The sequence below is a fragment of the Girardinichthys multiradiatus genome, chromosome 17, assembly GCF_021462225.1.
Source record: "Girardinichthys multiradiatus isolate DD_20200921_A chromosome 17, DD_fGirMul_XY1, whole genome shotgun sequence".
NCBI lineage: Eukaryota > Metazoa > Chordata > Actinopteri > Cyprinodontiformes > Goodeidae > Girardinichthys > Girardinichthys multiradiatus.
In genome coordinates, this window is record NC_061809.1 from 22,129,678 (window position 1) to 22,156,671 (window position 26,994).

At 40.8% G+C, this 26,994-nt stretch overlaps 1 protein-coding gene across 2 annotated transcripts; it reads right to left on the bottom strand.

Annotated features, from left to right (window-relative positions):
- Positions 1-326: 326 nt before the first annotated feature.
- On the bottom strand, positions 327-25,424 carry fgd6 (FYVE, RhoGEF and PH domain containing 6). Of its 2 annotated transcripts, none has more exons than XM_047389516.1 (21): positions 25,175-25,424; positions 20,621-22,634; positions 16,576-16,687; positions 14,965-15,032; positions 14,856-14,886; positions 12,435-12,586; positions 11,005-11,161; positions 10,204-10,291; positions 9,127-9,177; positions 8,975-9,033; positions 8,829-8,900; positions 8,543-8,611; positions 8,274-8,357; positions 8,008-8,087; positions 7,822-7,924; positions 7,329-7,472; positions 7,147-7,249; positions 6,738-6,841; positions 6,526-6,654; positions 6,293-6,441; positions 327-3,530 (listed from the first exon to the last, which is right to left on the bottom strand). In XM_047389516.1, the coding sequence occupies exons 1-21, from the start codon at positions 25,182-25,184 to the stop codon at positions 3,488-3,490; spliced, it is 3,822 nt and encodes a 1,273-aa protein (XP_047245472.1). In that variant the 5' UTR covers positions 25,185-25,424; the 3' UTR covers positions 327-3,487. The 2 variants fall into 2 exon arrangements, with proteins under 2 accessions (XP_047245472.1, XP_047245471.1); XM_047389515.1 differs by having other exon boundaries at positions 25,266-25,415.
- Positions 25,425-26,994: the final 1,570 nt, after the last annotated feature.

The following is a 26,994-nucleotide window of genomic DNA, read 5'->3' on the forward strand; positions in this document are numbered from 1 at the left end:
AATGTCGAAATATTTTCCACCTTTATATTTTATATGGTTAAACTATGGCAGCTTTTCAGTTAAATTTCTTAAAAATTACACAAAACCTGGAGTTTTAACAGAGCTGCTAACCTTGTTCAATGTAGCAGGTCACAAAAGGACTAAAATGTAACCGTCGTTCTAGTACATGGATTAAGCTCACAAACTCAGAGATAATCAGACTCCTGTGTTCTTCCACCTCTTGCAGACATCTGCCTGCAGACACAATTTAGATTATGTACACTTACCTCAGGTCACCCGTCATCCTGTCAACTAGCAAAGCCACAAATGATCATGAGGATAATCAATATTTTTATACACACTTTATTAAAAACTGTTGCCTGACAGTTTAGAAATGCTGTTTATAAGAGACAAACTGTTTACAAAATGTTAAAGTACAGTCACAGAGGAACGCCTTAGAACTTGATTCTCACAACAGGCTGCAGCAGATTTATTCATTTTTAACTAAACAACCACATTTCATTGACACAACACAAGCCAAAAAGACCTAAAGATAAATTTTGACCAAAATAAAAAGATTTGTCATCAGAAATCTGTTGTAAAAAAAAGTGATAAATTGTTGTTTTTAAACTAGAAATGGTTGGTGACCTGGCAAGAGACATGCCAAACAAAAAAACGGATGCCAAATGAATCTGAAAAACAATTCATTTTTATTTTAACAGCAGGGGAAATGAAAGCCAAAGTGTCTGTAAAATAAGACTACTCACTTCTAAAAATCTTTGCATCTAAGCATTCACTTAAAAGAAACACAATTCATGTATTCTTCCCACAGTGTTTACGTGCAAATATAGAACCAAAAATAAGGATTTTGATCCTTTTCTAAAAAACTCTGAATCTGAAAATAAGTGGCAGCCTGCGCTTTTCAGACAATAAATGTTCCTAGTTTATAAATATTAGCTCTTGGCTTTTAAAACAAAAAAAGAAGAAGGTCAGCAAAACTTTTAAACATTCTGGTTTAGATAAACAGGCAAAACAAATAAAAAAAATAAACACATTTGGAAAAATATCTACATAAACAATGTGATATTTCCAGTTTTATCCAGGATGCTGTTTGATCACCAGGATTATAAAATGTTTGTGTTTGTGCTAAACTATGTTAAGCACTAAGATGAACATAAAAGCTTTGTGTTAAAGCTGGATTTTCACAGTAAAATCCCAACTTGTTCCTTAAATTCTGCATAGATTATTCAGGCAAAACTGCTTTTTTTAACTACTCTGCAGGCAATGGGTTTTTCTTACACAAACTGACAAAGTAAAACAACAACACAATAACAATAGAGTAGCACCCAGATGTGTATTTGGACATAATTTGGGTGGGCGTGTAAATGATTCAGTTTGCAAGAAGCTGCTGCGTCTCGAACGGCCACCAGAGGGCAGGCAGCACCATAAATGGATTGATATGTTAGCAGGCAGTTGCCTGAGCATCCGATGATCAACCGAAAACATAATGGCTTGCATTTTCCTTTATTTGAGCACAGTGCAAACACCCAAACTTTTTATCCAAGTCACCACTTCCTCAAATTTCTGCCTTCAGGAAAACGGTACAGAGGGCTGAACAGGTTATTTCCAAAATCAACCAGGTCTCTGGATGCTCAAAGTGACTGTCGGTGGATATGTAGAAAAACAGAAACTTTCTGCTTTGTTTGCACATTCCATCTACATGCAAAGGGGCTTTTTGTTAAGATTTTTGAGATGTGGGTCAAGTTAGGCCAGTTTGCTGGCCAATCAATACAGTGGTACCATGGCTATTACAGCAGGTGTTGGTACCTTTGGCAGTGTGGGCAGGTACCAGGTCCTGTTGGTAAATAAAATCATCTCCATGAGTCTTGTGAGGAGACAGAACATGAAGTGCTCTAAAATGTCCTGGTAGACAGCTGCACTGACTTGATAAAACACAGTGGACCAGAACCAGCAGATGACATGTCTCCCAGTATTATCACTGCCTACATTCCTTTCATCTGAAAAGAAACATCTGAACTGCTAAGCAACAGCCTGGTTATTTTTCTCCTTTGCCCAGGTAAGCCTTTTCTGACATTATCTCTGGTACAGTAGTGCCTTATAGCATAACATGTGACAGTTGGAGCCTTTGTCCTGCATACATCTTTTAAAGCACTGACTCCAGCTGCAGCGCACGTCTTGTGAATCTCCCCCAAACTCTAGTATAAACTTTGCCTCACAATCCTTTTGCTTATTTACCTTTTTTTTATTACACTTTTTCCTTCCACTCAACTTTCCATCAATGGATACAAGACTCTGTAAATAGCCAGCTTCTTTAGCAATAACCTTTTGGTGTTTACTCTTCTTTTAAAGGGTGCCAATGAATGTCTGCTGGGCATCTTACCGTAACATGGTCAGAATGTTTGTATAGGAAACACTTTTTTATTGGTCAAATGCAAGATTCTGATTATCTGAGAGAACTTGGGCTGGACTTTTGGGTTTTCATTTGCTTTAACTGTAAACATTTACAGAATGGAACATTGAAATTTTATGACTATGTAATTAAGTTTCACTCTTGAAATGAATTACTGAAATAAACGAGCCTTTCCATTGTATTCTGATTTATTGAGATGGCATTTATAGTGGATAGAAAACACAGACTAATTATTTTGGGAGAATTTTTCAATAATAACACAGCTGCAGACTCTCAACACGTCCACACAATCTGCAACCCCTTTCAAGTTGGCACATATACCAATAGGGCCTTTCCAACCTCACTTCCTGTCCATAAACGGTTTCTAATTAGATATAAATATAATAGGTTAAGTTGAAACTTGTTTTAGGTGTACGACAGGAGAGAAAAAGGACTGAGAGCAATGAGGCCTGAGAATGACGTCTTCTATTTTAACATTAATAGTATTTTTATATGTTTTCTCCTGTTCTTTTATGTCGATTTTACATACCTTTCATCTGTGTGAGTCCTGAGTCAGTTTGTAGCCTTTTTAATACTTACTGTGATGGGCATCTGCAGTTTCCAAGTATCCCACAGCTCTATGTCCTCTCATACCAATGTCCAATGGAGTGCCAGAACCATCATTGAGCTCCGTTTTCTATGTGGTCTCATTATTTCAGTACAGCTGGACGACATTGCTTTAATTTAACATTCACCATCTGGGTGCTCAGCTTTCTTTTTGTCAGTGAGTGTATGTTGCTTCACACAGAAGTGATTCCTTCATCTCAAAGCTTTTTAAATACAATTCCCAGACTTTAGACTTCTGAAGATTTGCGAGGGCTTTGAAGAGCCTTTGCACAGTTTGGTCGTACTTCCTCACACGTGCTTCTGGACTTGACTGTTAACCCACGTCTGCGACCCGCTCTGAACCCCAACCTGAGTCCACATTGCAAAGCTGTTGTTTGCCTAAAATGTTTTTGTGTGCAGTTCATGATCCGTCCGATGGGAGCTCCTTCTAGAGCTGATCACTCGATGTGTATCAGCTGGCAATAGGAGGGACTACTGCTCCAGAATCATTGCCTCTTGGAAGGCTTCGATCCATCTAAAAGAGAAAAGAACAATATGTTTTTCTTAAATTGACTGGATCTCCATCGTTTTACTGTGAGTAGCACTTTTTCTGCAATATTCCTTTCATGTATTATGTTATAGATCTGAATTATTTATGTACAGTACAGACCAAAAGTTTGGACACACCTTCTCATTCAAATACTTTTCTTTATTTTCATGACTATGAATATTGTAGCTTCACACTGAAGGCATCAAAACAATGAATTAACACATGTGGAATTATATACTGAACAAAACAGTGTGAAACAACTGAAAATATGTCTTATATTCTAGGTTCTTCAAAGTAGCCACCTTTGGCTTTGATTACTGCTCCGCACACTCTTGGCTTTCTGTTGATGAGCTTCAAGAGGTAGTCACCTGAAATGGTTTTCACTTCACAGGTGTGCCCTGTCAGGTTTAATAAGTGGGATTTTAAGCCTTATAAATGGGGTTGGGACCATCAGTTGTGTTGTGCAGGAGATGGATACAGTACACAGCTGATAGTCCTACTGAATAGACTGTTAGAATTTGTATTATGGCAAGAAAAAAGCAGTTAAGTAAAGAAAAACGAGTGGTCATCATTACTTTAAGAAATGAAGGTCAGTCAGTCCGAACAATTGGGAAAACTTTGAAAGTGTCCCCAAGTGCAGTCGCAAAAACCATCAAGCGCTACAAAGAAACTGGCTCACATGAGGACCGCCCCAGGAAAGGAAGACCAAGAGTCACCTCTGCTGCGGACGATAAGTTCATCCGAGTCACCAGCCTCAGAAATCGCAGGTTAACAGCAGCTCAGATTAGAGAACAGGTCAATGCCACACAGAGTTCTAGCAGCAGACACATCTCTAGAACAACTGTTAAGAGGAGACTGTGTGAATCAGGCCTTCATGGTAAAATAGCTGCTAGGAAACCACTGCTGAGGACAGGCAACAAGCAGAAGAGACTTGTTCGGGCTAAAGAACACAAGGAATGGACATTAGACCAGTGGAAATCTGTGCTTTGGTCTGATGAGTCCAAGTTTGAGATCTTTGGTTCCAACCACCGTGTCTTTGTGCGGTGAACAGATGGACTCTACATGCCTGGTTCCAACTGTGAAGCATGGAGGAGGAGGTGTGATGGTGTGGGGGTGCTTTGCTGGTGACACTGTTGGGGATTTATTCAAAATTGAAGGCATAGTGAACCAGCATGGCTACCACAGCATCTTGCAGCAGCATGCTATTCCATCCAGTTTGCGTTTAGTTGGACCATCATTTATTTTTCAACAGGACAATGACCCCAAACACACCTCTAGGCTGTGTAAGGGCTATTTGACCAAGAAGGAGAGTGATGGGGTGCTGCACCAGATGACCTGGCCTCCACAGTCACCGGACCTGAACCCAATCGAGATGGTTTGGGGTGAGCTGGACCGCAGAGTGAAGGCAAAATGGCCAACAAGTGCTAAGCATCTCTGGGAACTCCTTCAAGACTGTTGGAAAACCATTTCAGGTGACTACCTCTTGAAGCTCATCAACAGAATGCCAAGAGTGTGTGGAGCAGTAATCAAAGCAAAAGGTGGCTACTTTGAAGAACCTAGAATATAAGACATATTTTCAGTTGTTTCACACTTTTTTGTTCAGTATATCATTCCACATGTGTTAATTCATAGTTTTGATGCCTTCAGTGTGAAGCTACAATATTCATAGTCATGAAAATAAAGAAAACTCTTTGAATGAGAAGGTGTGTCCAAACCTTTGGTCTGTACTGTATATTTGATTTATTTTTCTGTAAACCTTATTACAACTAATCTCTTGTTCATCTCCACCAATCCTGCAGATAATACAGTAAATCTAAAAAATGACCTTTTAAGCATATAATGTGGCATTTTTCCTGTACAGCTAACAAAAAGGAAATAAAAAGGTACGATAACCTGGCTCCATAAGTGCCAATCCTTAAACTAAGTGGACCCACTCTTTGATTCTAATGATTCATTCAGTCCTCTGTGGTAGGAGGATTGAGGCGCCCCACATCTTGACTTGCTAATATGTGCTCACTCTACCTTTCAAAGGTTCTCCAAAGTTCTCAGACTATCAGGACATCTCTTGTCCACTGCCCTCTTCAGGTGACCCCTGACTCAGGGGTGTAAATGCTAAAAGTCAGTTTTGTGACTACAGCTGCTTTTGTGCCATAAATTTACCCGCTGCTGGTCTGAGACATAGCCGAAGGTAGCCATAGCCTCGTATCGACTGATTTATCAAGGCTTAAGCTGACTTCCAGGGTTGTGATCTAGTGATTACAGACAGTCTGTGCGACCAGCTGGCTTGTGGATTCATTGCAAAAACGCACCAAAACTGGAGCGTCATGCACATAAGTTCTTTGCAATAGCATTTATTGGTTAGGAAAAGACTGAAACTGGACAGAACACTGTGCTTCAGCCAAGGAAGGTGTCCAGTCTGGGCAACTCTTAGTAACGACTCTGCAGAACTTCACTCCATGCTCTTTGGCAGCCTGATATTTTAAAGCTTACATATGTGTGGGATATTCCCAGCTTGATTTATGATTTATGAATGATGAGATGCAGCTCAGAGAAGGGCCAGTTCACAACAGGTCTGTTTTATGAAGCTATAAACTATTCCTGACTCAAACTAAGTGCTCTTTTTTAAGGTTAAAGAAAGTACTCTATGAATTTATGACAAATGTTTCTGCAGTTCAGACTATAAATAGAGACCTGACGGATGGATTAATGCATGGATGGATGGATGGGTTTGTTTTGTAGTTGGGCACCTCTGTGCTGTAGGAATGTCGTCTGCCTTGAAGATGTAGAACAGCGTGTTTTTGTGGTACAGCTTGAACTGCAGCTTCTGAGCCGGCCCGTTCTTCTCCTCCCTCAGGAAGAATCCCAGCAAGGGTTGGCTCTCCAGCGCCGCCACGTCCTACGCCAAAACATAACCGCTTAGTTTAGAGCGAGCAGAGCCGTGTGACGTTCAAGAAAACATCTGCGGGCTCAAGCAGAGTACCTCGCTAGCAGCATAGGTGTACAGAACTTTATTCTTTATGACGAACCACAGCCTCTTCCAGTGCTTCTTGTTGCCTTTGGACCTGTGTAAGTAGCCGCTCATGGAGGAGTTTTCTGTGTTGGCGGACACCTGGATATGTGCAGATAGCCAGATAGTGATCATCAGGGTCACTGAATATACTGAATGAAAGCACACTTTTTCATGTGTTGTACCTCCTTTAGTGCAGCAGGAATCTTCTTCTGTTTTCTAGTGAAGGAAAACGCTCCAGATTTAATCGGAGATGTTGATGATGAAGCACAGCGGTCACCTAGAATGGCTATATTACACAATCACTGAATCATTAATCTTTTACAATGTTTAATAACAGTTTCTAATTCCTAATAATATGAAAAAATATGATCTGAATTTGAAATTTTGGCATGAGAGAGTCCTCTTCCCCTCAGAGGATCTTTGAGATTACATTTTGGCCCAACACAGCTCACTCTAATTTTGTATATGACAGAAATGGAGATTGCTTTGACTAGTACAGGTAACCTATTGACTGCATGTATCAAATTCACACAACGACATAAAAATGCTATCGCTTTTCTCTAATTGCTGCTCATTATTCAGATCGCTCACTGTTTTCCTGAAGCTTGGCGAAGCAGTGGTCGCACACGCGAGCTGGTTGGTTCTTCAAGTACTCCAGGTAGTACTTATTGGTGGAGCAGGCCTGACAAACCACCTGTCAGAAACACATGGCACGACGGTTAGGACTGGGTTATTTTATTGTGGAAAAGGTTGATCATAAATGTCGCGCAGACCTTTCCACAGGCCCGGCAGTGATGCCTCCTCCATGTGAGGGTGAACTCGCAGGTGCAGATCATGCACATGGTGGCCCTGAGGTCTGGGATCCATATGGGAGCTTTCGAACCTAAAGGGGCACCACTGTCAATGACACCCTCTGCCTATAAGGATAGAGTATGAGGATTAATTTACAAGCGCATCTCAACAAAATAGAACATTATCAAAAATATTATTTATGTTGGTAATTAAGTCCTCTCAATACAGTGGTTATTCCTGTTGTTGGTGCGCCTTAACAGCACTTTTTCCTGCCACTGAACTTTCCATTTAAATTCTTGGATACAACTCTCTGTGAACACCCAGCTTCTTTAGCAATGATATATTTTGTGGCTTGCCATGCTGGTAGAGGGTGTCAATAACCCCTTGATTGTAGAGGCTATTCTTAAAGCCCAGAGTGAGAGAGAAATGTAAATGAGCTGAACACAGTGTGTGCCCACACAGATCAATATTTACCTCTTCCTGACTTCGGCTCGATATGAAAGTTATTTTCTTCTTCGTGTAGTCTTCAATGGCCTTGCCGATGGCCTCCAGCCACTCGTCTCTCTCTTTAGCCGAGCTGCAAACACAAAGTACATCAGTACTCAGAGTCACAGCTAACATTTGAAGCTTGTAATGTTGTTCTGACACCCGAGTGCTGACCTCGCAGACAGGATAAAGGAGCGCTCAACACTTTCGATGTTCAGCTCGTTCTGATATGCCTCCTGGCTGGGCTTACTCACCTGGGAACATAACAAAAATCAACAAAGATGTCAGATTTTCTTGATTGCGACAGCCGAAACAGACCAAGCTGTGGTTTATAAACAGACGGCAAAGAGAATTATGTTAACAATCGACAAAGAGCAAAAGGAAACCCAGAATCAGCAGCAAACCAACACTGTGAACAGTGGTTCTGATGTATTTCTAACCTTCATTCCAGCCAGTGATAGAACACTGTTGAGTTTATACTGGGCAGACTGGACCGGAGTGGTGTACATGAGTGCATCATTAAACTGGAAAATAGAAAGACAGACAGAAGTTAATGAATAAGCTAACGACGCTCCAGTAAAGGTGACTGGACCTGATGTGCAGGTTAACCAATCAGGTTCCAGTAGTGTAAAAATGCAACTGTAATTCCAGTACATGTATTATTCTGGGGGGAAAAAAAGGAGGCCAAAGTGGAAACCGTGCTGCTCACCAGAAAAAACATTCGTGGCTGCATGACTTTCCTGGACAGCTTCATCAGAGTCCCCTCCTTCAGAAACACCTGGAAACAGGGACATGTTTGCTTTCAGTGGGCTGCATATAAAAACACACAGCATGCAGAGTCCAAAGGCTGAGCAGTCGGCTTTCGTGACTCTGAAAAGACTTCGACACCATAACCTCTGGAACTGTAACCTACAGTAGTGTTCTTGTTTAGTCATTATCATCTTCAGTCTGAACATGTAAACAAAAATCTGACGTGCACAAGTTCCAGGACGCACCCTGCCTGGCTGAACGATCTCATGCTGGCCGTTGAGACTGTACTGAATCTGCATCAGCTTCTGAAAGTTGTCCTGCAAAACAGCAACACAGCGATGAGGCGGGATGCAGCAAAACCGAGTGCGTTTAAAGTGATTAATAGTCTTACCCCTTGTTTCATGATGTCATTAGCATGATTGGCTACTTCCTTTACAACGCTGAGTGCAGCTGCATGGAGAGGAAATGTAAAACATCAGTGTAGGGCATGTTTTCTGCCTCCAAACAGACGATACTAGAAATAAACTCAGATCTTCAACCAACTTTGTGTGTCTTTATAGTCCTCAGAGTCCTCAGGGAGGTTTTTCAGATAATCTGCAAAAGAGTAGAAGGAGGTTTAAATATATATGTTCTTTTACTGCAAAACTCAGGTATATGTCAAGTTTTTTATTACCTGGGATAGTGTTCAGTTCCTTTATTTATTGAAAGTTTTATAACTGCTTTATCTTTTTTCATTTTGCCATAATTTAAATTCTGCTTATCAGTTGAGAGATTTCCTAAATTTACCTATAGTGTTTCCTACATCTGGACTTAATCACTGTTTATTTTTTTCTGTCTGTCGTATTTATATCAATAATTTGTCATTAGTATATTTTTTCAGCATATTTTTAATATTTACTTTCATATTTTATTATTAGTTTAATTACTTTTCACTTCGCTACACTTACTTTTATTTCATTTGCTATGAACATAAAACTAGTCCCCAGTATTTTAATAGGTTCCAGCTAACTTTGTTCCAATTTGTTTATATTTTATTCATTTTATAAGCATGAACACTGTTTCATTTAATTTCATATTTTTATAGTTTATTGTATTTTAAACATTATCTTTTTAGTACTTTAAAACTTAGTGAGGTCTTTTCGTTTTATTTTTTTTGTAACAAATATTTTAAAAAATTACAAATAAATATAGTTGATTTAAAGATAGCTGAACTTTTCTTTACCATAAAAAAATTAACAAATGTTTTCAATCTTATCAAAACCAGACTGGCTCTCCAACATTAATTATCTGTTCTGAATATTTCATCTTTTTCTTTGTCATTTGGTGCACATTTATGCCACTGACACTAAATGAAGAAACAAAACAAACCAATTGATCTTTTTCCCACTTGTCCAGAATGTGTCTTTCTATGCAAACTGCAGGAAATAATTTTCCACAAGGTGGCAGTATACTACAGAAATGTCCACCAATGCAGCCGAGACCAGAAATCCTGGCTTCCCTACAAGGTTCACTCTCATGCTGCCAATAAAGCGGTGCCATGATCTAATAAACTGGTGACCTACAGCGCTCAGAGGACAGAGCAAAGGAAGGAAGGAGAAGAGGAGAAGGAGGACTTTGTACCTGTGAGCAGCAGCTGGTACTGAGGGATCCTCTGCACTGGTTTCAGAAGGTAGTGTTTCAGAGCCAGGCTGGCACATCGCGGACTCATCTGAGTCAAAAAACAAACAGAAAGCTGTTGACCAGTGCAGCCGTGAACACATACAACGACACAAACTCCCCAAAACACAACAAAACTTCAAAATCATTTAAATTTGAGTTGCTGTGATGATGCAAAGGTACCAGAAACAATATTTACACTGAAAGCTAGCGACTGAAAGTTCCCCATAAGCCTTAAAATAAATCCATCTCGTCTTGCTGCAGCATATTCACACACTGGAAAATGTAAAAAAAAATCCCACTTTAAGAACAAAGAGGTACCTCTCAGGTTTTACGATACCATGCACTCTAGCAAGTTTCCTTCCATCTTTGGTAGAATAGCAAGCCCACAGCATAAAGCCTCCTTCTCTTTGTTTTACAGTGGGCATTTTCCATTTTTTCACCCCTTGGTTCAGACTAAGCCCACCTGGAAGGTTTGGTACTAAAAAGAACAATCCTGGTCTCATCTGACCAGAGGACACAGTTCCAGTTAAAGTCCCAGGGGAGTTTACAAATCTCCACAGTTATGTTTGTGATGGTAGGACAAAAAAGACTTCTTCTAATGGTTGTTATGGAGACTTGGTGACTCCAAGACTCTTTTCTAATTTTTTGGACTACAAGGAGTTTTTTCTTGTGTACTCAAATGTAAAAAGTTTTGTGAGAGATTATGCTACTGCAATCCACCTATAGTACAGAAAAAAAAATGAAATCAGAGTCCAAATCTACCTCAAATTCTCGGACGACGGCTGCAAATGCAGGATTCTTCCTGCACTGCTCGTCCAACAGAGCCACGTTGTTGTCAAACTGGCGGATGTAGGTGGAATACATCTTTAGATACGGACCTTTCTGGACAAAAATGTCCGACAATCTCTGATGGTCGCTCCTGTTAACAGACGGAAGGTCAGTTTGTCAGTAAGCTAAAGAGGCTGCAATGAATCCACCGCCTGAGGGTTATTTAAAAACTAGATTTACCTTCCATTCAATCTTCTGCTTTCTATAGTTAAAATTACTAAAACAGGTTCTCCAAAGATCTGTCACATTGCACTAGGGTTGTGCTGTGGAAAATTATTACTAAAAGCTATAGAAAAGAGCAAACCTGTGTCCCTTAAAGGTTTTTGCTTTTTTGTCACAGGCTTCAGATCTTCAAACGAATGTTAATATCAGACAAAGACAACCTAAGTACATCTAAAAAGCAGTGTTCAAATGATAAATGACTCAATGACTTCATTTATTAAAGAAGAAAAGCAATCTAACCTAAACTGGCCCTGTGAAAAACCAGGGGCCATAGCTACAACTGTGAAAAGTGCCAATAAGTCTTTAACACCAAACTGTTTAAATACAGCCACACTGTAAGGGTCTTTTAGCATGAAAAACAAGTTTAAGTTTGTGCCGAAGCAGCTCAATCTGATTTTGTTCCAGACTTTGACTAGGCCACTCCAAAGACTGTATTTTGCTTTTCATTTTGTCTTGTCGGTCCAAAGAACATTTTCTTAAAAGTCCTTGAGATCATCAGGATGTTTTTAGCCAATGGGAGGAAGGCGTTTCTGCTCTCTTTGGTCAGCAGTGGTTCTGGACTTGGAGCTCTCCCATGGAGGCCATTTTTGCCCAGTTTCTTTCTTACTGTTAAACATTAACTGAGGCTAGTGAGGCCTTCAGCGCTTTAGATGTTGTTCTGGGTTCTGTTGCGACCTCCTGTTTGAGTCATTGAGTAATTTTCATAGGTCGCCCTCTTTTGGGAAGGTTCTCCGTTGTGGTTTACTTGAGTCCCTAAACCTTAGAAATGACTTGTAACCCTTTATTGATAGATATCAATAACTTTCTTTCTCGCGTCTTCTTGATTTTCTTTAGATCTGGGCGTGATGTGTCGTTTTTGAGATCATTTGGCCTGCTTCATATAGTCAGTCAGGTTTTATTTAAGGGATTTGTTGATTTTACAGGTCAGGCAGTAATCAGACCTGAGTGTGACTAGTTAAACTGACTTGAAAAAATGTGGTTTATTAAAGTTAATTCATGATTTCACACAGGACCAGGTTGGTTTGTGTAGCTTTTTTCCTTTAATAGATTATACTTGACAGGCTGCTGGTAACAAAGTGCCCATGCAGTGGTTCTGATAGGATATTTATGATCATGATTAAGTGGTATAAGTGGGAGTGTACCAGTGTGCCACCCTCTCCTCCAGCTCTCTCAGCAGGTCTTTGTTTAGTTGGTACAGCTGCGGCAGGTAGTACAGAATCTGACTGAGGATCCGCTCGTCCACTACCGGCTTCCCGTTCTGACGCGTTGCCTTGGCAACAGCATCCCGAAAGTCCTGAAGAGACAAACCGGTTTAAATCAGAGGCATGCACAGACACAGCTGAACAGGAACACCTAGTTATCATCTCATAAACTGCCCATTCCCTCACACATTTTATGACACGGCTGGGTCAGCATTTTGAATTTGCCCAGCGCAACAACTCACACGTGCACCTGGAAGGAAGCAGGGAGGCCGAGCAGAGAACCGAAGTCCGGTTTAACTTGTGCTCTGACTTAAAAATGCAAAATAACTCCAGCTCACAAAGTAAATCAAAACAAATCAAATGAAAACCGGATATAAGAGATCAGACAAATAAGCACATACTACGCAGAGAATTATGATAGGTATGCATGTGTTGAGGTCACGGCTTGTAGCTTGAGGAAGCAGCTGTTACAGAGCCAGAAGAATGTTATCTGACCTCTTTTCTTGGCCCCACTGCTGGCCCTTCCCCCTGCAGAATTTTCTCTGGTTTTTACTCAAGCTACCAGACAGGTGGACCCTCACATTAGAGGCTGTTAGAAGCTCTCTTGCTTCTGTCTGTGAGCTGAAATGAACATAGCCTTCCCTTTATCTTAACTTTTGTTCTATCAGTGCGCTGATATAAAATTTAGCTTTTGGGTGATTCTCAAGTAGAATTGCATCCAAAAAAACTTTAAGATTATTGTTCCCATCATCAAAAGATTGGTTGACTTGATGTAGAATATAAAAAATAAAATCTCCACCTCATCTTAAAGTCTAAATATATACTCAGAGGGGGGAATAAAGAGATTTATGGGTGCAGTAAGGACATTTGTTGCATGCTCTTCTTTGTGCAAAGCTAAACATCCTGTAGTCAGTTGGTCAATGATCCCTATTAATAAATGAATGGTGCAGCATGAATATACATATTGGACACAACAAGATGTCAGAAAATGAACAGTCAGTCAGTCATTTTCTACCGCTTATTCCATAGAGGGTCGCGGGGAAGCTGGTGCCTACCTCCAGCAGTCTATGGGCGAGAGGCGGGGTACACCCTGGACAGGTCGCCAGTCCATCGCAGGGCAACACACACACCAGAAAATGAACAATCTTGCATTTAGTTCATTATCATTGAGATAAAAGCATCATTGTTTAAAAAATGCAAAACACCCCTCTGCAGGCTCAAATTCATGTAAACAGTGGCAGTTCTGAAATAGCCTGGATCAGAAGAATCAGATATGAACTTCACAAGCCGCAGCATGAAGCCATATTTCCTTCTTCTTACACTTAGCACAAGAAAACTTGCTAGGGCCACAACTGTCAGATAATTATTTTTCTCTCCTTGCTTGATGAAACGCGACCCTGGTTGGTAAACCAGAACTGCCCATATCAAGAACTGTCATTGGATGATTGGCCCTTTCAGAAGAAAGCCATGTTAGACAAGCTGTAAGATTAACAAGGCTGCTGGGACTTTTATAGGCATGTATAGTTAAGAGTCTTCTGCAAAAAAATGCAGTATACACTATTGTTATGAATAAAGTGGTCAAGAAGAAGCATATAAATAGAAAACAGAAGGGGGCCAACACCTCATCCCTGAGGTACACCATCACTCAGTCGAGGCCCCGACAATGAACTGTTGCCAAGGATTGAAGGCAAAGTGGTTCAGAGGGTAGGAATTTCAAAACTCTCACCTATTTTTCATCTCTTTCCCCTATACCTATATTTGTTTTAGGAGGATAGTGTAATTGGCAAGATTCAAAGCAGCACATAAGTCTAAACAACAATGATTTCTGTATCAAAACGTGGTAGCTTGGTAACTTGGATCATCATAATTTAAACAACTATGGTTTCTGTACACATTCCAGACTGAAAAGATATGTTCAAAACAAACCCTGAAAAAAGGAATGGATAGTTTAATCAAATAAAACCTCTGTCACTTCATAGTCCACATGTATGATACTACGCTAACCTAATGTAGATGTCAATACAAATATTAATATAACACCATCTTATGGGATGTTAATCATCTCTTTAAAGTTTTTCCTGTATTTAAACAAACACACTCCCTTTACAGTGTTCCAAAAAAAAAGAAAGGATCAAAGCAGCTCCTTGCTCATTGTGGTAAGGTATTCACCTGGCTGCTTCTGTCCCAGTGAAACCAGTAAACCCTCAAACATGACACACATCAAGAGAAAAAGCTTTGATCATCATTCAAAGAGTGCCAGCATCTGCACAGCGAACAAAACTAAGCCTGTCTTTTATTGTTCCCCAGAAGGCAATGCATGTCCTCTGGCTATTCAAACAGATGAATAAAAGCGACACTTACTATGTGTAGAAGCTTTAGGACGTCCACAAACCTGAAAATAGTGGGAATAAATTTATTTTACAACACTTTTAGGCACAGGCTACAAGCACTGTATCAATGCAACACTCACACTTTCTCTGAGCTCATGATTTCCTGGGCAATGTGCACCACCTTCTTCCTCTTGATCTCATCCTCCTGCTGAGAGGCGACAAACACAAACAGTAAGATGATCCCTCAGAAAAGCTAAAAACCAAACAGTATTTACTCACAGACTCACTGCAGATCACCATGATTGGTGTTTAAAATCATCAAGCAATGGTCTCCTCTCTTTCTGCTGGAGGATGGTAATGGGGCGGTCGCTCTGTCACTTCATTTGGACGGCGGCCTTGGCCCCTGCCTGACTGAAATGTCCCTGCTGCTCCTATCTGAGACTGTATTTGTAGAACATTGAGTGGCTTCAGACCCAGGTGTTGACAGCATCATGGAGAGGGTCATGGAGGACGAATAAAGGAAGGAAAAAACTGTTTCACAGAGAGAGGCAGCTATTCCTGAACCTGCAGCCCCTCTGTGTTTGCTCACCAACCCCCTTTCAACACACACTCATCCACTTCTAAAAGCCTCTCATAGTCAACAAACATGCTTGGCAGCATGCGTGCACCCAGTGAGTGTGAAGTCACCAGAGCCGATATGAGTTGGTCATTGTGACCTAGAAATGCTCCACTAGCATGAATGTTGAAGCAAGCCAATCAGCTAGCTACAACAGCTTCCTCAGGTCTGCAAACACTCTCTTCTAACTGCATGAAAATGGTCCTTGGTCTTGATTTGCTGAAGAAAAGTATCCCCACAGCATGATGCTGCCACCACCTTATTTCACCTTGGGTGTGGTGTTGTCAGGGGTCAATATTTTAAATATAGGTTAAAAAAAATCTGTTTTGGTATCATCTGACCAGAGCACCATCTTTCACATGCTTGCTTTGTCACCTAAATGGTTTGTGGCAAACAGGACTTATTATGTCAGTTTAAGTGGGCAGCTATGTCTTGTGGGGCTTGCAGTTGTCCTCTGTGACATATTGCAAGCTTAGGATAGTTTTACAACCTAATCCTGCTTTAAGCATGTCCACATATTTCTCCCTGACCTATCAGCTGTGTTCCTTGGGCTTCATGATGCTGTTTGTTCTCTAATGTTTTGGCAGAAAACCTCTGAGGCCTTCACAGAGGAGCTGGATTTTCAGTGAGATTGAATGACACACAGGTGGACTCTATTAATCAATTACAAGACCTTTGAAGGTAATTCGTTGCACTTGGTTTTATCTTGCTAAATTAGTTTGTGTTTGGAAGGTGAAAAAGTTCATAATAACCTTTCCAAAGCTTTGTTTGTAACAGAAATACTAATTCCAGTGGTGATTCCATGAATTTTCCCTTTATCTTATCTTTAACAAGTGACTTTTATTATAAAAATATATTTTAGGCCTCACATCTTTGATTGTTTTTTTTGTTTTTATTTTGCTCAAATTAAAACCACTCAATGAACATCCTCTGAGACTCGTGACGGTGACTCCATGTTTTTGGCAGCAGGTTTCATGTTGTGTAACTAGCCTCAGCAGTTCTGGATGTCGTAAATCACACTGTATTAGCAAATGTTTTGGTTTTAATTCCATACTTAATTACTTTTTGACTTTGAGGTGAGTCATTAAATTGCTCTGTAATTGCTTAAATTCCAGACAGGATGAAATAAGAATACCTGTCTGTCTGCCTCGTCCAGGTGCTCCTTGCTGGAGGTGGAGCTGTTGTCCTCTTCGTCTGAACTGTGCATCTCCTCCTCCTCAGAGTGGACATCGTCCTTCAGCCAGTCGCTGTTTGGGATAACACGAAGAGGATGTGAGGGTCAGTGGACGACTAAAGATACATCTTTCTAGATATATGTCTCTGCAGTAGAGTGACTGGGTGTTTAGCAAAATACTCCGTGGATAATTAAAGTTTAGACAAAACTTGTGCAATGATCCCAATCCTGGGCTTAGTCACCTAGCTGGAAAAAACCTTTTACACAATGCTAAGAAGTCTGACTGTAATGTCCAAGGAAAATATTTACCTCACTGAAGCATTCCCAGAACATAAAACTAACCACTGGACTCCAAAAATAAATGACCACAACTAGAAAAATAATCCAAAGAACGCCTAAACAGTGCGGAGGATGTAAAACGGATGTAGTAATTGGTGAACTGGTGGAGAAAGGATGGAAAACATTGTTTTCTAAATCAAAAATCTTTCATTGCTTTAACGGATAGTCTCAGATTTCCCTCGAGCACCTTCTGATAGACGACAGAATTAATGATGGATTCTATGAAGGTGAGCTGGCCAGGTCCTGCTGCAGTAAACCATGTCCAGACCATGACACCTCCACCTCCATGCTTTACAGTTACTATGAGGTTCTTTCCCTGCAATGCTGTACTTGCTTCATGCCAAACATGTCCTTTGTTCTGGTCTGTCATCTGTCTAAAGTCCTGGTCTTGTCTGGTCTTCATGGTTTTCTTAGAGAGCAAAGGTTTCCTCTTTGCACGCCCCCTATGAAAGTTAAGCTCTTCCTGGATGAACAAACATGTTTTTCAGATCGCAACAGCAGGATGTGGGTCCAGTGTTGACATATATATTTAATATTAAATATAATATTATTAAAGGGCACCTGGATGACTAACTGCCCTTTATACCCCTACCAGACCAATATCTGGGATACTAATTGGCATTGTCATGAACATTGTCTGTAATGGCATCACAATTAAATATTTTCCAGATATTCAGCAGCCATACCCTCCATTTAGGGTCAAAACTATACATATGCCCTCAAATATACCATTCCTCTTGGCAGAATTGGTAGAGTTCATTTAAACTAGTTGGTTTCCTGGATCTTTCCAATATGCTAAGATTTGTGCTCCTGGGAAAGTAATTGTAGAAATTTAACATTAGCCTGTTCCAAAACCAGTTTTGATGTGTGGTTAAGATCACTGTCCTGTTGGAATATATAACTGTGTCCAAGTTTCAACCATTTGGCCCAAACTTTCACCTTAGAATGAGAGAAATTGTCCAGGACAACCCAGGAACTGTACCATAAACTCAACCAGTGAACTGAACCGTATAAATATCCAGACAGAATTTTACCAGAAGCTTCTTGATGGCCGCAAAGAACATGTGATCAAGGTGCAACTTGCTAAGTGAGCTGTGTTTAAAACGAGAGAAAATTCAACAAAATTCAACCTTGCGCACCCAATTCCAGCTTAAGTTCTATTTTATAATAACTATAAAATAAAATAAATAAAAATGTTTAAACAAACTATTAAAAACATGAAATAAAATGACATTTATCAACATGATGCAGTTTTTACCAGAACATTATTGTTTTCTTCAATCTGAGACATTTAAACCTGTCCTAAAACCTGCCTCTTATCTTGCTGCCGACTGACAAACAGGCAGCCTCTGCCAGTTTAGAACAAGCAGCAACGTGTTTGTGCCACAAATGTTTTCATCTGGCTTCTTTCTCCCTGCAGAACACAGCTGCCTGATGCTAACCTGAATGTTCACAGCAGGAGGAATTAAAGTATTTTCAGTCTGTTTGGTCCCACCGGCACCCTCAGGGGAACCATGAAGGCTCGGGATGGTTATTAGAGATAAAAACAAAATCAATTCTCACATTTCTTTTCAGCCCATTTGCTTTTCTCTTACCTAAAAGCCCAAATTTATCACATTTTGTCCCAGCTTCTTTATCCCTGGTGTTCCCGCTCTCCATTCCATTTCTCCAGCATTGTGGATCGGGCACAGAGCGCCACTTGTTTACAGCCCGAGGCTACTTACATAAACCTAACAGGCTCGGATGCCTGGGAAACACCACGAATTTGCTCGCTGCTTCTGTCTCCGCTTTAACAAACACCCAGCTCTGCATACCAGGCTGAATTAAGAAGCAGAGCACATCTTCCACGTTTTAAAGGCTGATCTACAATGGAGCGATCCTGACAGCATCAGCTATGCAGAAGGAACATAGAAGATGTAGCAGATGATAAATAGGACTTTATTGAGCTTTCTCCTGCTTCTAGTTTATTATTCCGATTATCTTAAACAATTTGGCATTCAACTTGTTTTCTTTCAGGAAGACTTCTTTTGATTTTTGCGACACAAAGAGAATGAAAATGAAAGCGGTGTAATTAAAAAACCTTTATGTTAATTTTCCTTTTTCCACATCTGGAAAATCCTAAAACACATTTAAAAGCTGTAGGAGCCCCGACAGCAGAAACGGGCCAAACACCAGGTTTCTGCTCACAAAACCAGTACCACTTCCATGGACTCTGGGATTGCTTCACTGCATGACCAGACTTTTACTTTACTTGATAAGCACCCTTATCCTTAGCTGAACTTTAGGTATACATGGATGTTAACAGGACATTGCTGCATAATGCTAACAAAAACAGAAGGGCTTAGTTCTCGGGTTGAGAAGATTTGCAAAAATCATCTGAAGTGAAAACAAATGACAGTTTTCATATCAGATACATGCGATGGTGTTGTTAAAGCCAGAGAAGGTTGCTTTGAAAAAGGTCTAAGCAAGAAAAAACTCAAATACCTGAAAATTACAGAAACACTGTATTGTGGTTAATCGCTCTTTTTCTAATAACTATGTTGGTTTTGCAGCAAAGTACAGACAGTGATATGCAACGTTTAATTTTGTTTCCAGTTGTTTGGCCCGTTGTAGCCTTTATGAACCAACCAGTAGGGTCTAAGAAACAAAGAGGTGGGTACATTTCTTTGAGACATGAAACAGTATCTGAAACCTGTTTATAACTGGAGGTTTCATCCTGTTTTTAATTGATTGCTGATCATTTCCCACTAGAATCATGCCATTTTTGTACCTTTTTTGGGTTATACCTATTTTATTCTGGAAATTAAAATCATCTTCCATATAAATTAAAAACACCTTCTTGATCTTGCGATAGCTGTAATGTGAAACTGAACTTTCCTTGGCCCTTTCATGCAGCATGAGAACAAGCCAGCCGAAAGATTACTTTCTAAACATTCTGTAGAGGACGGGGAAAAAAAGGGTGATGAGGTTAAAAAGAGGTTAAACGTGGTGCAAGTGCAGACAGGAGGAGGCTGGTGGTTGCTGGAGGTATATTTTCCCTTATTTAGAAAGCCCTGTGGCAATTTCTGCAATTCTCAAACATTTCCTGCTCCGGTCACTGAAAATAACCCACAGGAAAACAGGCCCACTCAGAGCACATCAATGCTCTGTTCCAACTCAAAGCCACAGATTCAGACTCAGAGGCCGACATATTTGTCTTCTAATGCATACGGACCACTTCGGTCACCTGCGCAACCTGTCGCAGTTCTCGCACTGAAGGTAGGGGTCTGCAGGAATTACAGGCCATCGGGAGGAGTTTAACTTCCTGCTGGAAAAATCTCCAGTGTGGAAATAACATGGACTCCCTTTGTTTTTACCCCACTCAACTCAACTTAAAAAGTCAAATGCAGATATCTCTCAGGAAGAAGCTCAAAGACAGAACACATAAATGTAAAACAAAAAGCAAAAAAAGAAAGGACATCTCTACATGTTTGACTGTAAATTGAAGGTTAGGTTTTTCTTATTTGGAGAGTTTAAAGTTCAGAAATTGATTAAATATCAACCTTTTCCACAGTTGGATCTAACCCACAATCAATTTCCGGCTCATATCCCTCTGATAAATTCATACAATAACATTTATGAAACTTAAAAGCAATATAAAAGTGTGTGCAATGCAACATAAGCCCACCTCTCGTAGTCGTGCTCGCTGCATCTGTGAAAGGGGTCCTGCACCTCGTAGATGTCTGCATCGCCTCCCTCGGGGTCATGTGGCCAGCCTGGCCTCGCGCTGTGGAATGGCAGGTTCATATACTCCGGGATCTCCTCGTACAGCGGCACGTTCTCATACTCCACATCTTCCCTGTGAATATCCGTGTCCTCAATGCAGCTGCTAGGCCGCTCCAGGCTTTTGTCCCCGCCACTGGACTCCAAGCTGGTGCAGTCCAGGGATTGCCCCCCTTTGGCCAGCAGCTTTGGCAGCATCTTCACAGACAGTCGGAGCTCCAGCAGCTTGCGGAAAGAGAGGCTCCTCTTTTGGGAGCAGCTGGCCCGGGTCGCCAGGTCAGCTGCAGAGAAGGACTGCGCCCTCTGCTTGCCCCCTAGCGCTGGCACTCGGGTTTTGAGCGGCACGCTGCTCCTGGTGGGAATCCGACGGTTGAAAAACGTGACGCAGGGTCGTGAGAAGCGCCAGGCAGTTTTCTCCTGAGGAGGTGGGGGCAGCTCTCTCATAGGGGTGCTTGCATGAGGAGGCGCAGGAGGACAGATGGAGGACAGCGACGGTGCTGGCAGGCTGTGTCTCTGAGGTTTCCTCGGCGGAGCCCTCGGTGATCGCTGATCCTCGGCAGAAATGGCTTTCCGGCTGTTGGCCAGCGGAGGGTGACAGCCCAGTTTCATCTGCTTAGGGAGGCTGTGGGAGATTGGGTACCGCTCAAAGTCGCCGTACCCGTCCTCCTCATCCTCCTCCACCTGCTGAGCCTCATTACTGTGACCCTCTGAGTCAGGGTGGGAGAGCAGGTCTAAGGAGTGGGAGGTGTTTTTGCTGAGCAAACAGCGGGCAGTTCTGTGCAGGCTTGGAGAGAGGGAGGTTTGTCGTAGAGGCGGAACGGGAACGTCTGTCTCTGAATCTACCAAACACGAGTCTCTCCGAGTTTCAGAGTCGTCCTGCTGGAACTCCTCATTCTCTGTACTGGGAGACAGACGAGCTAGACTCAGTTTGTCCTCAGCTTGCTGCAGCTCAGGCTCATTTTTCTGTTCCTCCGTTAGCACCACCTGATCCTGAGCACCACCCTCCACACCATCCTGCCTCACCAGGACTGGCTTTTTGAACTTCCGTGGGTGAGGGACTGGGAGAGGCTTACTGGGAGCAGCAGGGACTTGCAGATCGGGTTGGGAACAGATTGGAAATGTCTGGCTGACGGATTCGCTGTCTTCTACTTCAGGCTGACTTTGAGAAGACTCAGGTGGAGTGATACTTGTCAGGATGTTGCCTGCAACATCACAGGCTGACATACGCTCTGTTAAGCCTGTCGTTTGGGCCTCAGTCAGCACGTCTGAACCGTTTAGCCCTGAAACCACACTTTCCTCACCTTTTCTCTCCCTCTGCTCCTCAGTCCTCTCTGCCTCTTTATTAACTAATCCCCTATCAAGGTGTCTCTGTCGTTGAGGTTTATCCCTTGGCTTTTTGCTAATCCCTGCACCCTTATAAACAGTTGGTGCTTTCTTCTGGTTCTCCTCTTCTTCTTGTGTGTTTTTGTCAGTGGAAACCCCATTCTGCAGCAGCTCTTTGTGAAAATCTGCTGCAGACTCAGTCGTGTCACCATTTTCCTGGGCATGACACTTTGAAAACTCCCCACCAGAGCACGAGCAGGTGGAAATGATATAATTAGACTCATGTCTGCCCGTCTCAGATAAAATCCCATTCTTGGAGTTGAGATGAAAGAGGTTCTCATCCAAAGTTTCCTCCTGTGAGAGACTGAGGGGTTTGGCTGGTTTTGGCGGCGGGGCCGAAACAGGCGGTGAAGAAGAGGCCGTGGATCTGCGCAGGCAGGGTTTAGGAGCGACAGCTGGCTTTGGCCTCTTAAGGGCAGAAGGAGAAGGTTGGGAGAGCGACGAGGACTGGGAGAGAGGACATGGTTTTGGGGCGATGGGTGGTTTGGATGGAACGGGGAGCTTTGGTTTAGGAGCTAATGGAGGCTTCTTCACACCTGCATGTAAAATAAAAAAACAGAAAGAGTCAGAAAAAAATCACACTTTTTACTTGGTCTTACTGTAAAGCTCAAGCATGTCCCATTCCAACCTCCTGAAATGTTAGCACAGACAGCTGCAAGCAGAAGGTTAGGCTGAGGTCAAAGGGCCCATTTTAGGGTCAGAGGGTAAAAACTGAGAGCCAATTTAATTTTCTAAAACGGATTAGGAGGCCATTCTTTATATATATTATGTACATAGATATTTTAGTCTTTCTCTAGAGTTTTTTTTTTACTAACATCATAGCTTCTATTATGTCGCACTTATTACTGCAAATAGTCGTATTTAAGCATCTTTCCTGTTTTTGTAAATGCCTTGCAAAAGTAATCCCACCCCTACATTTTATTTTTACACATTCTCTCAAATTACAAACACAAACCTGAATGCACTTTACTGGGGTTTTAAGTCGTAGTCCAACATACAGTGTATAACTATAAAATAAAACGAAAGGCAAGCATTATTTACAAAGTTTTTTGCAAAATAAAACCTGAAAGTGTGATACGTTTGTATTCGCTCAGTTAACTGCGGTGCGCAGTGCAATTAACTGGGTTTAGATTCAGTCTAATTAGTAAAGAGAGGGTGATTTGATCTCAATTTAAATCCAGCTGTTCTGTAAAGGCCTTAGAGGTTTATCAGAGAAAATGAGTGAACAAACAGCATCATAAAGACCAAGGAATGCTGCTGTGCAGCGTTCAAACCATCACTGCTTATTTCCCTGACCACACCTTCCCACTGTGAAGTATAGTGGTGGTAGCATCATGATGTGGGGATGCTTTCCTTCAGTTGGAGCTGCAGAGATCCACGGTTGAGGTGGGAGAATCTACTAACTGGACAGTTGTTAGTTTTACACTCCACAAATCTGGTCTTCATGAACAAGTGTCAAGAAGAAAGCGGGAAACATTCCCACAAGCCATGTAGAGGGGGGCAGCACACATGTTGCAGTGTGCTATGGTCAGACGAGACCACCATTTAATCATCTGGACTTCATGCAAAACTCTATGTGTGGTGGAATACCAACACTGCACAACAACTTGAACACCATCCCCCACAGTGAAACATAGTGGTGGCAGCATTATGCTGTGGGCAGGATTTTCCTTAATAGGGATGGAAAAGCAGGTCTGAGTTGATAAGATGTGCCAAAAATAATTACGAATCAACATGCATTAGAATGGTCCAGTCAAAGTCCAGACCTAACTCTGCTTGAAAGTCTTCATCAAATCTGACCGAGATTCGCTAATTTTTAATTATAGAAATAAAATGATGCATGGTAACGGATAAGGCTGTCAGTTTGTATCCCTGCACACCTAAAAATAAAAATAAAAATTTTGCCACATGTGGATGCCATGGCTCAGGCATGTATGTAATTTTCCACAGACTGTAAATTGAATTGGGAAGGGGTGGGCTGCTGGATCTCCAGTGGGAAATAACCTGGTTTAAATAAAGGGCAAAACATCACCCAAGTTTGACAAATAAAAAGCTGTGAAATCAACTTGTGGGGCTATATTTTCCGCTTTCCTGGCTGAAACTCCTTGCTAGCCGACACCATGAGAAGTGGAGTCATCGAGCGGATGTTTCCGAAAAGGCCAACAACTTAAAAAAAAAAAGCTCTGCAGAGCAAGCAAGCTGCATGGGTCACCAAACTCCATTCACATTAACCTATAAACATAACCCTTCCTTAACAGAAACATACTCACTTGGTTATTTTTTTCTTTCTTTATAAATTATTTAATTGTAAGACTTACTTCATAATTCGGCGATAAAATCTTGTTTTAATTTTAAGCAGTTATTAACCTCAAATCTTACAACTAAATTCAAGGATGGCGGTTTTAAGCCTTAAAATAATCCATAAATATATATCACTTTGTGTTTTAGGACTAAGACGAGTGTGTACATGCCAACAACTTAATCTGGTTCATAAAATATGTACGTCGAATTATAAAAGCTTGAAAAAAGCAGAACACATTTAAATGTACTTTTTCAAAAGAATGTGGCTTTATGCAAAAGAACCCTGCGTGTTTATGACAATGTCCTATTTTGTGCATTGTACAATTAAATTGAACTACATACACCAATCTAAAATTAAGCTGATACTACCAGTTTATACCTCTGTAATAACAGATGATTTGTCCGACTTGTTTCAACACCAGGACAGATGTTTAAGACAAAGGATTTAACCCCTCCAGCTGCCACACACCAAGAGTTATAACTCTCATTTAAAAAAGAGCCAACATTTAGCTGAAAACCGATGCTTTTCTATTTTTTGAAAGCTGTTATTATGAAAAACAGTAATTAACGGTGGGTAGGATAAAAAACAAACAAAAAAAAAAAAAAAACAACGAGTCAGTGGATGCTAGCGACCGTTATTATCTTTAAAATGTTGATTTCTGTTCAGTCACAGTGCAAAAACTAAGAAAACTAAAACAAACATTCGTATTTAGCTTTAAGTGAACATAACCACAGAGCTGATCTCTAGCTAGGAAAAGTTAGCTTCGACACAAACCTGTGCTCATGACTCCCGACTTCTTCTCGCTCCTTTCTCCATGAGTAAAAATTTTACTTTCAATGGAACTCCGAGAAAATCGGGATTTTACCTTCCCCCAACACCATTGTCAGAGAGAAAATCGATCCAGGGAGAAAACAAGCGGGTCCATCGCTTTCGTTCCTTATCTTGCCAGCGGATACACGGATAAAGTTGGAGAGACAGTTAGTTTTTCCATTTTTTTTAACCGAACTTTTCAGCCACGGTGCTTTTACCAACATTTGATTCAGACTTGAGCTCAACGGGTTGTTGCTTTCCGGTTAAGCGTTTCAAAATAAAACTACCATAAAAGAATATCGTCTGGATTTCTGGGAAAAGTTCATAAAAAACATATTACAAATATTATTCACCTTATTTGTATTTTATATTTGTTTTTGGTAAATTAATGTGGAGCAACATACGTGTCTTCCCAGATCAGTCATGTATTTTGTGTAAGGATTAATTTATTTTCAAAATCATTTCCGGTTAGTCCTAGCAAAGTTTTGCAAGCTTAACCTTTATTTCCTTTGCTTTCCCGAAGATTTGCCGTTTCGTTTCACTACCACTTGGGAGCGCTCTACGCGATTTTAGATGCACAGCCCTATGCAGCAATACGTCAACGTAGCTGCCATGTTGGAAGGGGAGACAGCGGACAGGAAATAACTGCGATTTTAACTAGGTTAAAAGCGACTCACCGTTTGCTTTTTAAGAATAATTTGGCTTTATTTGAAAAAAATTATTAAAATTTATTTTTTGTCCAGTTGATTTTTCATGTCGAGTGACTTTGATCCAGATTGTCAAAACTAAAAGGTTGAGTGTTGGTTTTATAGGAAAAGTACTTAAATCCTTGAAAATTATTAATATGCACAAGTTCGTAGTTAAAGTTCACAGGTCTTACATATTAATAAATGTTTTATTTTCTGTCTTACTTTTTTACATGATGTATACGTTTTGTGCTGTATGCGTGTGTTTTATTTTCTTCCTTGCTTGCTTTTTGAACAATTTTATGTATGTAAATGTACTTTAAATCAGACTAATCTTTTCCTGTTTTAGGTCAGCTGGGATCAGCAGGATTAAGGTTCTTATTGGTCCATGCCATAATAATGAGCAAAACAATAGTTTTTTATTCTTTTTTCAAAGGTATACATACACTTTCTTAGTATTTGGTAGAACTGCATTAAAACGTATAACATGGATGAAAGCATTGGTGTATCCTCCCACAAGCTTCTCAAAATAGTTTTCTGGAATTCTGGTCCAATCCTACTTACAGAGCTGATGTATTTGAATGATTTTGCTCCCATACCCCTCTTTAGCTCTGCCTACAAATTTTTCTTTGGGATTGAGATAAGAGCTTTGTGTTGGCCACTCCAAAACATTGATTTTAGTGTCTTTAAGAAACTCTGTTAATAATTTAGAGGTAAATGGATGGTCATTGTCCATTGGGAAGACCTATTTGTGCCCAAGATATAACCTCCTGGCTGATATCTAGATAGGTGTGAGCCATGACCATCTATCTGATAGATAGATTTTTTCTTAATCTTTACAATTGTTTTGCTTTTGTTTTTTGAACGATTTATACATTTTGCACCAAAACATGTTAATTTCTGGGACACAGAAACTGAACTCCTTTCTAAATGGTACTATAGCACATTCCCACGCTGCTTGTATTTGCATTTAAATGTTTGAACAGATGAACTTTTCAGCCTTCATGCATCTGTAATTTGTACCTAGCCTTGGACCAGATTTATGAAGGGACACAGTTCTCTTCCTGAGACCTTGGCTGATTTGTTTAGATTTTTTTC

What these genes read in the sequence shown, in the direction of transcription:
- fgd6 (XM_047389515.1), bottom strand. An exon ending in TATCACTGGCTGGAATGAAG is followed by an intron (nt 8,088 to 8,273) that starts GTTAGAAATACA and finishes TTATGTTCCCAG; the next exon opens with GTGAGTAAGCCCAGCCAGGA. An exon ending in TCCTTTATCCTGTCTGCGAG is followed by an intron (nt 7,925 to 8,007) that starts GTCAGCACTCGG and finishes TTGTGTTTGCAG; the next exon opens with CTCGGCTAAAGAGAGAGACG.